This window comes from Sinocyclocheilus grahami, unplaced genomic scaffold (genome assembly GCF_001515645.1).
Source record: "Sinocyclocheilus grahami isolate Dianchi unplaced genomic scaffold, SAMN03320097.WGS_v1.1 scaffold176.1, whole genome shotgun sequence".
In the NCBI taxonomy this organism is placed as follows: domain Eukaryota; kingdom Metazoa; phylum Chordata; class Actinopteri; order Cypriniformes; family Cyprinidae; genus Sinocyclocheilus; species Sinocyclocheilus grahami.
In genome coordinates this window covers 2,491,970-2,504,846 of record NW_015505355.1, presented here as the reverse complement: position 1 = coordinate 2,504,846, position 12,877 = coordinate 2,491,970, and the positions used below count along the sequence as shown (strand labels likewise).

The 12,877-nt window shown below is 36.6% G+C and overlaps 1 protein-coding gene across 4 annotated transcripts in view; it reads left to right on the top strand.

Moving 5' to 3' along the window:
* Window positions 1-781: 781 nt before the first annotated feature.
* Window positions 782-12,877, top strand: part of ap2m1a (adaptor related protein complex 2 subunit mu 1a) — a 13,711-nt gene continuing 1,615 nt past the window's right edge. Inside the window, exons 1-12 of one of the 4 annotated variants that reach the window (XM_016283644.1) lie at window positions 782-900; window positions 2,024-2,142; window positions 6,806-7,071; window positions 7,399-7,481; window positions 10,062-10,067; window positions 10,216-10,351; window positions 10,440-10,584; window positions 10,793-10,807; window positions 12,071-12,190; window positions 12,265-12,400; window positions 12,482-12,579; window positions 12,669-12,780. In XM_016283644.1, the coding sequence (XP_016139130.1) occupies window positions 2,069-2,142; window positions 6,806-7,071; window positions 7,399-7,481; window positions 10,062-10,067; window positions 10,216-10,351; window positions 10,440-10,584; window positions 10,793-10,807; window positions 12,071-12,190; window positions 12,265-12,400; window positions 12,482-12,579; window positions 12,669-12,780 (1,191 nt within the window). In that variant the 5' untranslated portion in view covers window positions 782-900; window positions 2,024-2,068. Of the gene's footprint in view, window positions 905-937; window positions 1,427-2,023; window positions 2,143-6,805; window positions 7,072-7,398; window positions 7,482-10,061; window positions 10,068-10,215; window positions 10,352-10,439; window positions 10,585-10,792; window positions 10,808-12,070; window positions 12,191-12,264; window positions 12,401-12,481; window positions 12,580-12,668; window positions 12,781-12,877 lie in introns of those variants that run through there. The other 3 variants (XM_016283643.1, XM_016283645.1, XM_016283646.1) reach the window with 3 other exon arrangements.

Below are 12,877 nucleotides of genomic sequence, written 5' to 3'. Positions count from 1 at the left end.
CATATCTATGTTTCCTTGTAAAGTCATATATTGTGGTAAGCCTTGCAGCAGATTATCAAATATTTTTTATTAAAGTTATTAAATGCATTATTTTTTTACAGAGCACAGCTTTTTTTAAAAAGCAGATGCACATAGACAGAATTGCTAAAAGAATAAACAGAGGCATGCATATGATCTGTCCTGCGTGAATAGCAGGAAATGCGTCGGTTTCTATAATGGATAGAAATATTACTTTCAGCATTAATGATGCATGCATGCACAGCATGTTTACAAAGATCTCGCGCATATCTGACATGTGTAACCATTGATTCTAACCGATTAGGCAAACACTCTTATTCCATGTGAGCTAACGCATGTGGTGATTTTTATTAAATGGTATCATTTATAATTCTGCTCTACTCTATAAACATATGTCTAGAATTGTGTTGGTCCATGTCCTGTTCTTTGACATTGAGAGCATTCATTCATCCACATCACACCAATCTCCGTAACTACGGCGAAGACTTGGCTCATGAATATTAATTAGGGCGCTTCAAAGAGGTTACCAGAGCCGTTGAGCTCTGGAGGTTACTAAGCAACGTCATTTACCGTTATTAATATTAATGACCTGCGCTTTTATTGAGCAAAAATAGAGAAAATAACTACATACGGAGAATGCAGTATGACTATTTATACGATAACAAATTAAAATGCCTCCCATCTTTATGCTTAAACAAACCAACATGCAAAAATATTCGGTTGCGCTGTCGCTCGTTATACGCATGCGCACTGTCAGCTCCGTGTCAACTGACTTCCTGTCTGAGGGAGGGACTGCTGCTAGTGTCCCGCTAATCCTTCAGATCCCGAAAAATACCACCGCGAGGGAACGGTCCATTCCGCGCCTATCCGTGCGGACACTAAGTAGGTATGGTCATGTTTTTAAAATAAGATTACGCGAGGACGGAAAGTGTTTGAATTTCGACCGGGAAGAAGGGTTTTCATCATCGGAATGACCAGCGAAATTTCGATACAGGTCTCGAGGGAAGGAACAGACCAGTTCACGAGCTCACTTACTATTAATGACTCTTCGTCAGTTTGAATAATTAATATCAGCTACAAGATGACGGATGCGCGGTTGGCGATGTAAAAACACGCACATTTAGAGAAACATGTCTTTCAGTTGGCAGACATCTTGTACTAATTATGCCGCGATTAAGCCACACTTCCTGTTCAGAGCCTGTAACGTGCATTGAGTGAATACTAACATCACTTGCCCTTACAGGTTTTGCATTGCAAACACTTATATTTACATAATCTCGCATTTTTGACGACATCAGGACGTTTTGGAATTGCAGAGCCTTGCACCAACAGATATACTCTTTTAGTTTTCAAGATATGTGACCCTGGACCACAAAACCAGTCATGAGATTTGTACACCATCTGAAAGGTAAATAAATAAGCTTTCCATTAATGTAAGGTTTGTTAGGATAGGACAATATTTGGCCGAGATGCAACTATTTGAAAATCTGGAATCTGAGGGTGCAAAAAAATCTAAATATTGAGAAAATCATCTTTAAAGTTGTCCAAATGAAGTACTTAGCAATGCATATTACTAATCAAAAAGTAAGTTTTGATATATTTACGGTAGGAAATTTACAAAAGATCTAAATGGAACATGATCTTTACTTAATATCCTAATGATTTTTGGCATAAAAGAAAAATTGATCATTTTGACCCATACAGTGTATTGTCGGCTATTGCTACAAATATACCAGTGCTACTTCTGACAGGTTTTGTGCTCCATGGACACATATATGCTTTTAACATGGGTGACTATATTTATTTTATAGCCAACTAGTGTTTTTATCTCTTAAACTACGTTATTTGGGTTGTCACACAAGCCCAAACTGTTGAGAGTTCACTGTCCTGCCTGCTTTATCTGGTCTCACTTGCAGGGCTGAATGCCTCTCAAATCTTATCAAGGTCCCACAGAGCTCTTCTATCAAGCCAGTGAGCGTCATATTCATTGTCTTGTGAATTATAGGAGTGAGGTCCCACCATGGAATGTGAGGTCTGAGGGGCAGCCACCATGATTGGAGGACTGTTCATCTACAACCATAAAGGGGAGGTGCTCATCTCCCGTGTCTACCGTGATGATATAGGGTGAGTGAGTTCATCAGTGCTCTTAAAACTGCTTCTGATCTCAAGGACTAGACTTGTGAGTTGATAAGCTTTCTCAAAACCACATAATTCTGAGACGGGCTGGTAAACGGCACCAAAACACACAACCACCACCAAAAGCTGCTCAGAACACCCTAGCAACACTTTGCCAACACGTCTACCAAATTACTTTTGCACAGGCAAACTCTAAATGTATTGCTGTTAGAAATATTAGAATACATTTTGGCGCGAATAGACTGGCCTTATTATGGAAGCCCGTTTCCGCCACTGAATAAAAAATAAAAAAAGGTAATTGCGACTTTTTATCTCACAATTCCGACTTTTTTTTACAGAATTGCGAAATATAAACTCGCAATTGCAAGTTATAAAGTCAGAATTGTGAGATATATATATATATATGTATATATATATATATATACTCGCAATTCTGAGAACATATCAGTCTTTTCTCCACCTCAGAATTGGACTTTAACTTGCAATTGTGTGTTATGAAGTCAGAATTGTGAGATATAAACTTTTTATCTCGCAATTCTGACTTTATAAACTGCAATTGCGAGTTTATATTTCACAATTCTGTAAAAAAAGTCAGAATTGTGAGATTAAAAGTCGCAATAACCTTCTTTTTTTAAATTTTTTTATTCAGTGTCGGAAACGGGCTTCCATAACTTATTACCGTATTGGCCCGAATATAAGACGACCCTGATTATAAGACGACCCCCCTTTTTCTAGATGTACCTTTTGCAAAAAGGCTTTTTAAAAACCAAATCTTGTTTTTTCTCAGTAAAACACATTTTGTCTTCAATTATTTTCATATTGCATATTTTTCCTATTTTAATTTTTTTGGTTTTGAAAGTATGGTAAAAACTGGTAAAATGTACCAACAATCACATTTAAAAAATATACACTCTTTGATATACCATAAAAAAAAAAAAACAGGTAGCCCATCTGAATTAGGACATTTAGGCTATCCATCTAATAGTAGCATACCAAAATCTTATTAACAGTAGAAGTTAAATCTTATTGTAGTCTTCAAATCTGGGTACTGTCTTACGTTTTAAAATCACAAAGAGAGTTTGGTCCCATCAGGCTAACGTGACAGTCACGACTCATGCAGCTGTAAGCTTTTCTTTTTCTTTTGTTTTTACTCGTGATCTTTACAATACGCATTACATGACGTATTTCATGGCACACTCGTTTTATGCATATTTGGCGCCACCTATTGTTGTGGGTGTATTATTGACATGTCGAAGTCTAGACCCTGAATATAAGACGACCGCGTTTTTTCAGATGTATTTCCAAGAAAAAAACATCGTCTTATATTCGGGTCAATACGGTATTAATGCGCAAGCTCAGCAGGGTTTAAACTCTGTATCTTTGGGGTTATCCTGTTAGGGAAGAGGAAGGATGACAGGATGTTAGAGAGCAGGAAGCATTACTCCATTCCACACCATAACTAACTAAATTTCATTTTGTAACCATAAATGGGGAAGTATTGCTTTTTCTTTCCTTCATAGAACCCCAGATCAAGTTTTTGTCCTCGTATAGATTTCATCAGTGTGTTTCCATTACTGTTGTCCATTTACACATGCAGCCCATGTTTGTCTTTCTCCTTTTTCCTTGTCATTATTCCCCTCATGCTCTTTGTCCTTTGTACTGTTTTTCTCCATGTTCATTGTGGCTACTGTAGCACTAGGTAAGCGATCCTACTACAACCAATGACCCGAAAGCATGTTTTTAGACCTCAGCAAGCAAGCAACCAATCACTCTGACGCATGTCACCAGTGACCCCCAATCTAGGGTTGGGCAATATAGCCAAAAATAATTATCTATCTGTGTTTTAAGCCTTTTAATAATACTTCTACATTTTTGTATTTGTATTTTTTTTGCAGTACAGAGAAAGAGCAAACACCAAAAATATAAAATTACAGCCAACGAGTCAAAGACAAGACATAGCATTTTGTATATTATATTTTGTTTCAAAAAACTTGTGAAAATAAAATGTCAGAATATGGGTGAAATAATGTTCCATTATCATTCTGCATAACAGATATATTTATGTAAAAATAATAGTGCTGTCAAACGCTTAATCGCGATTAATCGCATCCAAAATAAAAGTTTTTGTTTACATTATATATATGTGTGTGTACTGTGTATATTATGTATATATAAATACAAACACATATACATTTATATATTCATATTCTTATATATAAATATATTTAATATATAAACAAAAATTTTCTTAAATATGTACGTGCATGTGTTTGTATTTATATAGACATAATAATCATACACATATATTATGTAAACAAACATTTTCATTTTGAACGCGATTGATAGTTTGACAGCACTAAAAAAATAACAACTTACTTATTCTGACTTGTACTTATTAAAATATATAAAAGAATAAGTGAAAGAGAGCGATAAAACAATATAACCATTAAAGGGATACTCCACCCCAAAATGAAAATTGTCAATCACTTACCCCCATGTCATTCCAAACCCTTAAAGGGGTCATATGGTGCTGCTAAAAATAACATTATTTTGTGTATTTGGTGTAATGAAATGTGTTTATGCAGTTTAAGGTTAAAAAAACACATTATTTTCCACATAATGTACATTATTGTTTCTCCTCTGTACCCCGCCTTTCTGAAACGCGTCGATTTTTACAAAGCTCATTGGTCTGAAAAAGCAAGGTGTGCTGTGATTGGCCGAATTCCTCAAGCGTGTGACGGAAATGTTACGTCCCTTACCATATTGTGATGCCTGCGGCAACCACATGTGATGACCCCGGGCTGGACTCCGCTTCGTCCACGGTGAAAGCCGATCCGGCGAGAATATCCGCTGAACGCAAGCAGCGTATGCTATTCTGTGTCAGCCACAACACAAGGATACGTTTTCTACGTGTATTTACCCTTTGAATTTGAACGAAAATAGTGCATCCGTGCAGTGCGGCTGACACAGAAGAGCGTACGCTGCTTGCGTTCAGCGGATATTCTCCAAAATGGCATTACGGTGATGCGGAGAGACACAGAGGAGACGAATTGTTGAATAAAGTCGTTATTTTTGTTTTCTTTGCGTACAAAATGTATTCTCGTTGCTTCATAACGTTACGGTTGAACCACTTATGGCAGATGGACTATTCTGACGATGTCTTTCATACTTTTCTGGGCCTTGACAGTGTTATTTACTTGGCAGTCAATCGGACAGTCACAAGCCTCCCGTTTTCATCCAAAATATCTTAAATTGTGTTCCGAAGATGAACAAAGCTTTTACGGGTTTAGAATGACATGGGGGTAAGTGATTTAATGTCAATTTTCGTTTTGGGGTGGAGTATCCCTTTAAAGCCCTGGCACACCAAGCTGAAAGTAAAGCCATTGTTGAGCATCTGTCAGCTCAGTTTTTGCAGTGTTTTCTGCATTAGTTAGGCTCTACTTTACTCTACTCTGCTTTTTGGCCTATTGGGCATTTTGAATCAACGAAGTAGTGCACAAGAAGAAAAGTGAAAGCAAGCAAAGAGGACACACACAAAAGGCTGTTCTAATCTCATCTTACTTGAGCATCCAAATACACGTTCGCTCATGCAGGAGCAGAAAGTACGTTCTAGTTGGACACTGGCTATAGTCTTCACAGTGTGTTCAAGCACAACATTTTAGCCCGGAAGCAGGTGATTCGAGGCGACAAGACAATCGGCTTTCATCGCTGCTAATTCTTTGTTGGTTTGGTGTGTCACAGCCTTTAAACCATTGTTACCAAAAAATAACATGCATAGACTTCCATGTACAGTTTGGAGTGAATGTCCATTAAATCAGTGTTTGGATCAAATGAACCATAGAAGAACTGATTCGTATAAATGAAGCAAACCTCTCAACAATACTGATATTCTCAAACAATATTCTTAGGAGTTGTGACATTAGGGGCGAATTATGATGCTTTCCACATGGGCACAAAACTGTCATAGTAACATGGTTTTTAGGACAAATGGAAAAAGCATGTAAAATTTTGCAAGAAGTTGCACCATTTCTTTGTTAATTTTGTATCATCTAAGCATATTGAATGTATTGTGAATATTGATATTGCCCAGCTCTACTGCAAGCATGTCACCTGACATACTTCAGTCAATCAGATACTGTGAAGATATGCAAATGCACCAGCAGCAGACTGAAATTACCTTGATGCCCTTTCCCTTTTGATTGCACTCAGGCATGAGATGACACATTTAAGAGAGTTTTGTGTATCTTGGATATTTTGACACATGCACCTTTTTGAATGAAATGTTTAATTTTGGCCTTTGCCTTGTTGTTTATCAGATAACAGTTGCTGCAGATTAAACTGGATGGAGTAAAAATATCTACCAAAAAATGTTTAAAAAGAAAAATTGGACTCTCTTTGTATAAATCTCTTCAAAAGAAGTTCTCTTATTTGTTTTAGACAGGCGAGAGATCTTTTGTCTGCGGGACCTTGTTACTTATCTTGAGGTTTGTGAAAGGTTGGGTCAGCAGGGACCATCCTTTAATGCTTTGTTCGCCGACAGAAGGAGTGTTTGTCTTACAGGGTTTACTGGCAGATGGTGACCATGTGCTCACTCTTTCTGCCCAACTCCATTAACTCTGCCTTGACCTGACGTTCTTCTCCTCCTCCACAGGCGCAATGCTGTGGATGCGTTCCGCGTGAACGTGATCCACGCCCGTCAGCAGGTGCGCTCCCCCGTCACCAACATCGCCCGCACCAGCTTCTTCCACGTCAAACGCTCTAACATCTGGCTGGCTGCTGTCACCAAGCAGAATGTCAACGCCGCTATGGTGTTCGAGTTCCTCTACAAGATGTGTGACGTCATGACGGCTTACTTTGGGAAGATCAGCGAGGAGAATATCAAGAACAACTTTGTGCTGATCTACGAGTTGCTGGATGGTAAGGCTGGTTCAGAAACACACAAACCATTTCCTGACACTGTTCTCCTTCAGTTCGATCTGATTCTCCGTGTGCCTGTGCTAACCACATTAGCTCAAACCAAATTCACCCTCCTCTAAATGGCATGCTTTCCTGGCAGTCATCCGCTGGTAGCGGGAAGGTGCATCTTATACCATGAGCCGGCCAGGAAACTTTGTCCAACAGCTGAAAAAATGAATTGTTACCTAAGTGAAACCTGGAGACAGAGTCGGTTTTAAACAGTTCTTGAGGCATTAAGTGTCTCATTCCAGAATAATGATTCATTTATTTATTTGTGTGTATTTGCAGAGATCCTGGACTTTGGATACCCACAAAACTCTGAGACAGGAGCACTGAAGACATTTATTACCCAGCAGGGCATCAAAGGACAGGTAAGAATATATTTATATATATATATATATTAGTGCTGTCAAACGATTAATCGCATCCAAAATAAAAGTTTTGTTTTTACATAATATGTGTGTGTATTGTGTATATTTATTATGTATATAAATACACACACATACAGCATATATTTTGAAAATATCTACGTGTATATATTTATATTCATATAATTTATATATAAATATATTTAATATATAAATGTAACATTATTTTTCTTAAATATATAGATGCATGTGTGTGTTTTTAAATATACACAGTACACACACATACATATATTATGTAAACAAAAACTTTTATTTTGGATGCGATTAATCGCGATTATCTTGAACAGTGATATAAAATTTCTTCCTTGATTTGCGTTGTTCACTAGCTTGTAGGGGTAAAACGGATCGTTGTTGATCATTTGCACGTGTTTTTAAGTCTTGCCGATTTAAACATTCAAGTGTTTTAAGTCATTCAGGCGCATTCAAAGCTGCGCGCACTCATTCAAAGCGCACACAGAGAGCCATGTTTCAGACAATGTGCGTACACAGAATTGATTCCTCTTTCGCGTATCCTTGCATCTGAATGAACACATACACACAAACTTATCTCAAAATAACCGTCTCGGCAAGTATTCTCGTAAACACAGTTGGTTATGTCTTAAGTGAACGTAAACAGTGGAGAAAGAAATCTCAAGTGCATCATTATATTGGATCCATGCATTCAGTCTTAAAGGGGCAGCAGCCTATAAATACCAGCTGTTCCATAAGCGCCACCTGCTGTCAGCGAGAGACAGTTGCGTCTCATTCACAAAGCTAAAATCAAACCATTCAGTTTTTTCTTCAAATTTCGAAATTATACAATCTAATTGCAATCTAAATAACATGTATTTAGCATCTTTGTTTGGATCATGATTAAAATACAGTGGTTGCCTCTGATTTTAAATGGGAAAAGCACAGCCAAAGCCTTAGTTTGTTTATATGAAGAGATTTATTTTATTTGTATTATTTAGTTATTTGATTTGGGATTTGTTTTAAAATTTCAAGTTAGTTTTATTATTTGACATTTCAATTTCTCAAAGAAATCTGCAGCATTTTGTTGGAGAAATAAAAGTACACCTTTTCATTTATAATTTGTCTTAAATCTCATTTTGTTGAAAAAGTTTTGCTCATTCTAAAAATGATCCGATCTGTCACTCAAAATCCTTAATATGATCCGAGCCATGAGTTTTGTGATCCACTGCACACCTAATCTCGACTTCTTATTTGAAGAAAAAATACAATCACTGAAGTTTTTAATTATGCTGATTTGTCCGCAGTGAAGTTCAGCCCATGTCTTTTTTTTATTCGGGCTACTTAAATGCAATATGATCTGAGCCGTGGGTTTTGTGATCCGTTGCACCCCTACTCTCTTGACTTGATATTTGAAGAAAAAAAGCGATCACTAAAGTTTTTAATCATGCTGATTTGTCCGCAGTGAAGTTCAGCCGATGTCTTTTTTTTATTCGGGCTACTTTAATTTTGGGCCACCAAAATCTGAAGAATGTCTGCCCGAAGGGCTATCAGCGATTTTGACATTTTACGAGCCCTGATATATATATATATACAGTGGCATGTGAAAGTTTGGGAACCCCTTGCAGAATCTGTGAAAATGTGAATAATTTTAACAAAATAAGAGAAATCATGCAAAATGCCTGTTATTTTTTATTTAGTACTGTCCTGAGTAAGATATTTTACATAAAAGATGTTTACATTTAGTGCACAAGACAAAAAAATATATATATTTTTTCTGTCCATAAAAAGTTATAAGACTTAAATGATATTGTATTATTGCAGTATTATTTAAGCACCAGCAGAGTATTCTAAATGAGACTACTTCTAATAAAATAATTATTAATTCTATTTTTAAAACATCAGAATTATGTTGGGAACCTCTGTTTGTTGACATCCTTCAAGGTAACGCCATTAGTTCAGATTTCTACTTGCCTTCCTAATATTTTCACTGTCCCTAGCACAAAAAATATATATATTTTGTTTATATTATAGATGTGACATTTTACATTTTTTTTAGATTAACATTTACATATTTTATGTAAATGTAAAAAATTATATATAATTTTTTTTATTCCATGCAATTGATTTTTATCAAAAACATTTAAAATTTTAACATTTAAACATTATATTATAAATTATATAAAATGTTTACAATTTAATTTCTTTTCCACATCATTTTTTTTTATCTAAACATTTAAAATTTCATAAAATGCACATTTAAACATTTGAATATTTATTTTTTTATATACTCTGTGCGTTTGTGTGTAAAAAAAGATTATACGTAAATGTTTTGTTTTTATAAAATGTTAAGTTTAGAGAGTTAACAGCCAGAATTTCCAAATGTTTACATGTGAAAGGGATAAAAATGCTTGTACATGATACATTTAGCCCTGGCTTAATAGAGCAAGTGGGCCATCTTATTTCCATTTTTCCCCTTTTTTTTTTTTTAGCTCTGCCCATGTTGTCTGTGCAGATTCTAATATAAAACATTTCTCTTTTCTTTCTTGCTTTTCTGGACGTGTCTGGCTGCAGCATCAGGTATGTGTAAATGTATTTGATTTGAGGTCTTTCTCAGATTACACTATAGTACTAGTAGCCTCAAAGTATGTGGACACTTCTACCACGCTTCAAAATAGTCTGTTAGTGTGACCTTCCTAAACCTTCGGTGGTCCATCATTGTCCTCAGACTAAGGAGGAGCAGTCTCAGATCACCAGCCAGGTGACCGGGCAAATCGGTTGGCGTCGTGAAGGCATCAAGTATCGCCGCAACGAGCTCTTCCTGGATGTGCTGGAGAGTGTCAACCTACTCATGTCTCCACAGGGTGAGACGGCACTGCCTGAGGACTCGTGAGTGTGTGTCTTTAGTTATTAGAGCCAAACCATTCACATACTACTGTGTTATCCCCACAGGTCAGGTCCTGAGCGCTCACGTCTCCGGTCGTGTGATGATGAAGAGCTATCTGAGTGGAATGCCTGAATGCAAGTTTGGCATGAATGACAAAATCGTCATTGACAAACAGGGGAAAGGAGGAACTACTGACGATCCTGGGAAAAGGTTTCAGAGTGCCTCATGCACTAATGCAGAGCTCTTGCTTGTCTGTCTCCTCTCTTATTTGCTTTGAAAATTACGTTTTGTCTTTGTCTGGATTTTGTGTTTCTCGATCCAGAATTTTCAAACATGTTTGATTGTAAAGTGTGTGGTTTATTTTGATTTTTGAAGCTGTCTGTTTTTGATGCGTCTCTCTTTCTCTGTGCTACCACAGTGAGTTAGGGGGAAGGTATTGTATCTTTATATTTCTGCGTTCAGTTTTATGTTAGTTGTGCTTTTAAACTGTACAACATATGAATGTCTTTTATTACTATTTCCATTTAGTTGTTTGTTTATATATTACCATTAGCATTTTTAAAATTGTATCATTATAAATTCAGGCATTTGATTTGATTTCAAATTCCATCTCGCCACTCTATTTCAATGCCAGATTACAAGAGCATTCGAAGATTTCATTCTAAACTACTCGATCCAGAATTTTCAAACATGTTTGATTGTAAAGTGTGTGGTTTATTTTGATTTTTGAAGCTGTCTGTTTTTGATGCGTCTCTCTTTCTCTGTGCTACCACAGTGAGTTAGGGGGAAGGTATTGTATCTTTATATTTCTGCGTTCAGTTTTATGTTAGTTGTGCTTTTAAACTGTACAACATATGAATGTCTTTTATTACTATTTCCATTTAGTTGTTTGTTTATATATTACCATTAGCATTTTTAAAATTGTATCATTATAAATTCAGGCATTTGATTTCAAATTCCATCTCGCCACTCTATTTCAATGCCAGATTACAAGAGCATTCGAAGATTTCATTCTAAACTATTTTTTTTAACAACATAGCAATGTACACTACCGTTCAAAAGTTTGGAGTCTGTCAAAAGTTTCTTATTCTCACCAAGGCTGCATTCATTTGATCAAACATATTGTAATAGCAGTAATATTATAAAGTATTGTTACAATGTAAAATAACTTATATTTCCTGTGATCAAAGCTGAATGTGTCAGCATCATTACTCCAGTCTTCAGTGTCACATGATCCTTCAGAAATCATAATACGGTAATATGCTGATTCACTGCTCAAATACATATCTTATATATTTTAGTGGAAACTATGATCATTTTTTTCAGGATTCTTTAATAAATAGAGAAAGTAACAGCATTTATTTGAATTATAGAAAATTATAAATGCATTAACTTTCACTTCCGATAAATCTTTAATGCATCCTTGCTGAATAGAAGTATTAATTTACTTTAAAAAAAAAAAAAATTCCTGACCTCAAACTTTTGAAACAGTAGTGTAGGTTTCATATTGGCGGTTATTGGCTATAATGAAAATGAGGTGAAACTTTCAATACATCCCTAGTTTTTAACAGTACAGCAGTGATTTTACTTGATTTAATTAGATTTTTGATATTTTTGTCAGTGGTAATACAGTTTATTCTCATATTTGACAAATCTCAAACTCTCACCGTCTTCGTTTCTCTATCATTTCTACCAGTGGCAAACAGTCCATAGCCATCGATGACTGCACTTTCCATCAGTGTGTGCGTCTCAGCAAGTTCGACTCGGAGCGCAGCATCAGTTTCATCCCTCCTGATGGGGAGTATGAGCTCATGAGGTCAGTTCAGCTTCCGTCTGTCTTCACACTCGAGGCTGACTCTGTCTCAACACATCCTCAATCTGCGTGTGCAGGTATCGCACCACTAAGGACATAATCCTGCCCTTCCGGGTCATTCCACTGGTTCGAGAGGTTGGGCGCACAAAGCTGGAGGTCAAAGTTGTCATCAAATCTAATTTCAAGCCCTCGCTCCTGGCACAGAAAATAGAGGTCAGTTAAAAGAGAATATATAGACACATCATTACACATTTTCACATCGTTTATGAGAAAGAGAAATGTTGTTTTGAACAGGTGCGTATTCCTACACCTCTGAACACAAGTGGAGTGCAGGTGATCTGTATGAAAGGAAAAGCTAAATACAAGGCCAGTGAGAATGCCATCGTGTGGAAGTAAGTGTCACCGTCATCTTGACATTCCTCTGTGTTTGTGTGTGTGTGTGTGTATATACTCATTCATGTCACCCCGTCTGTCTGCTCAGGATCAAACGCATGGCAGGAATGAAGGAGTCTCAGATCAGTGCTGAGATCGAGCTGCTGCCCACTAATGATAAGAAGAAGTGGGCCCGTCCACCCATTTCCATGAACTTTGAGGTGAGTGTTTTTGATTGCTACATCGCTAAATGCCACTTTCTACATAAAGGTGCAAAGTAGGTTTTTTTTTCGTCAACAAATGATTGGTAAAAGGAGG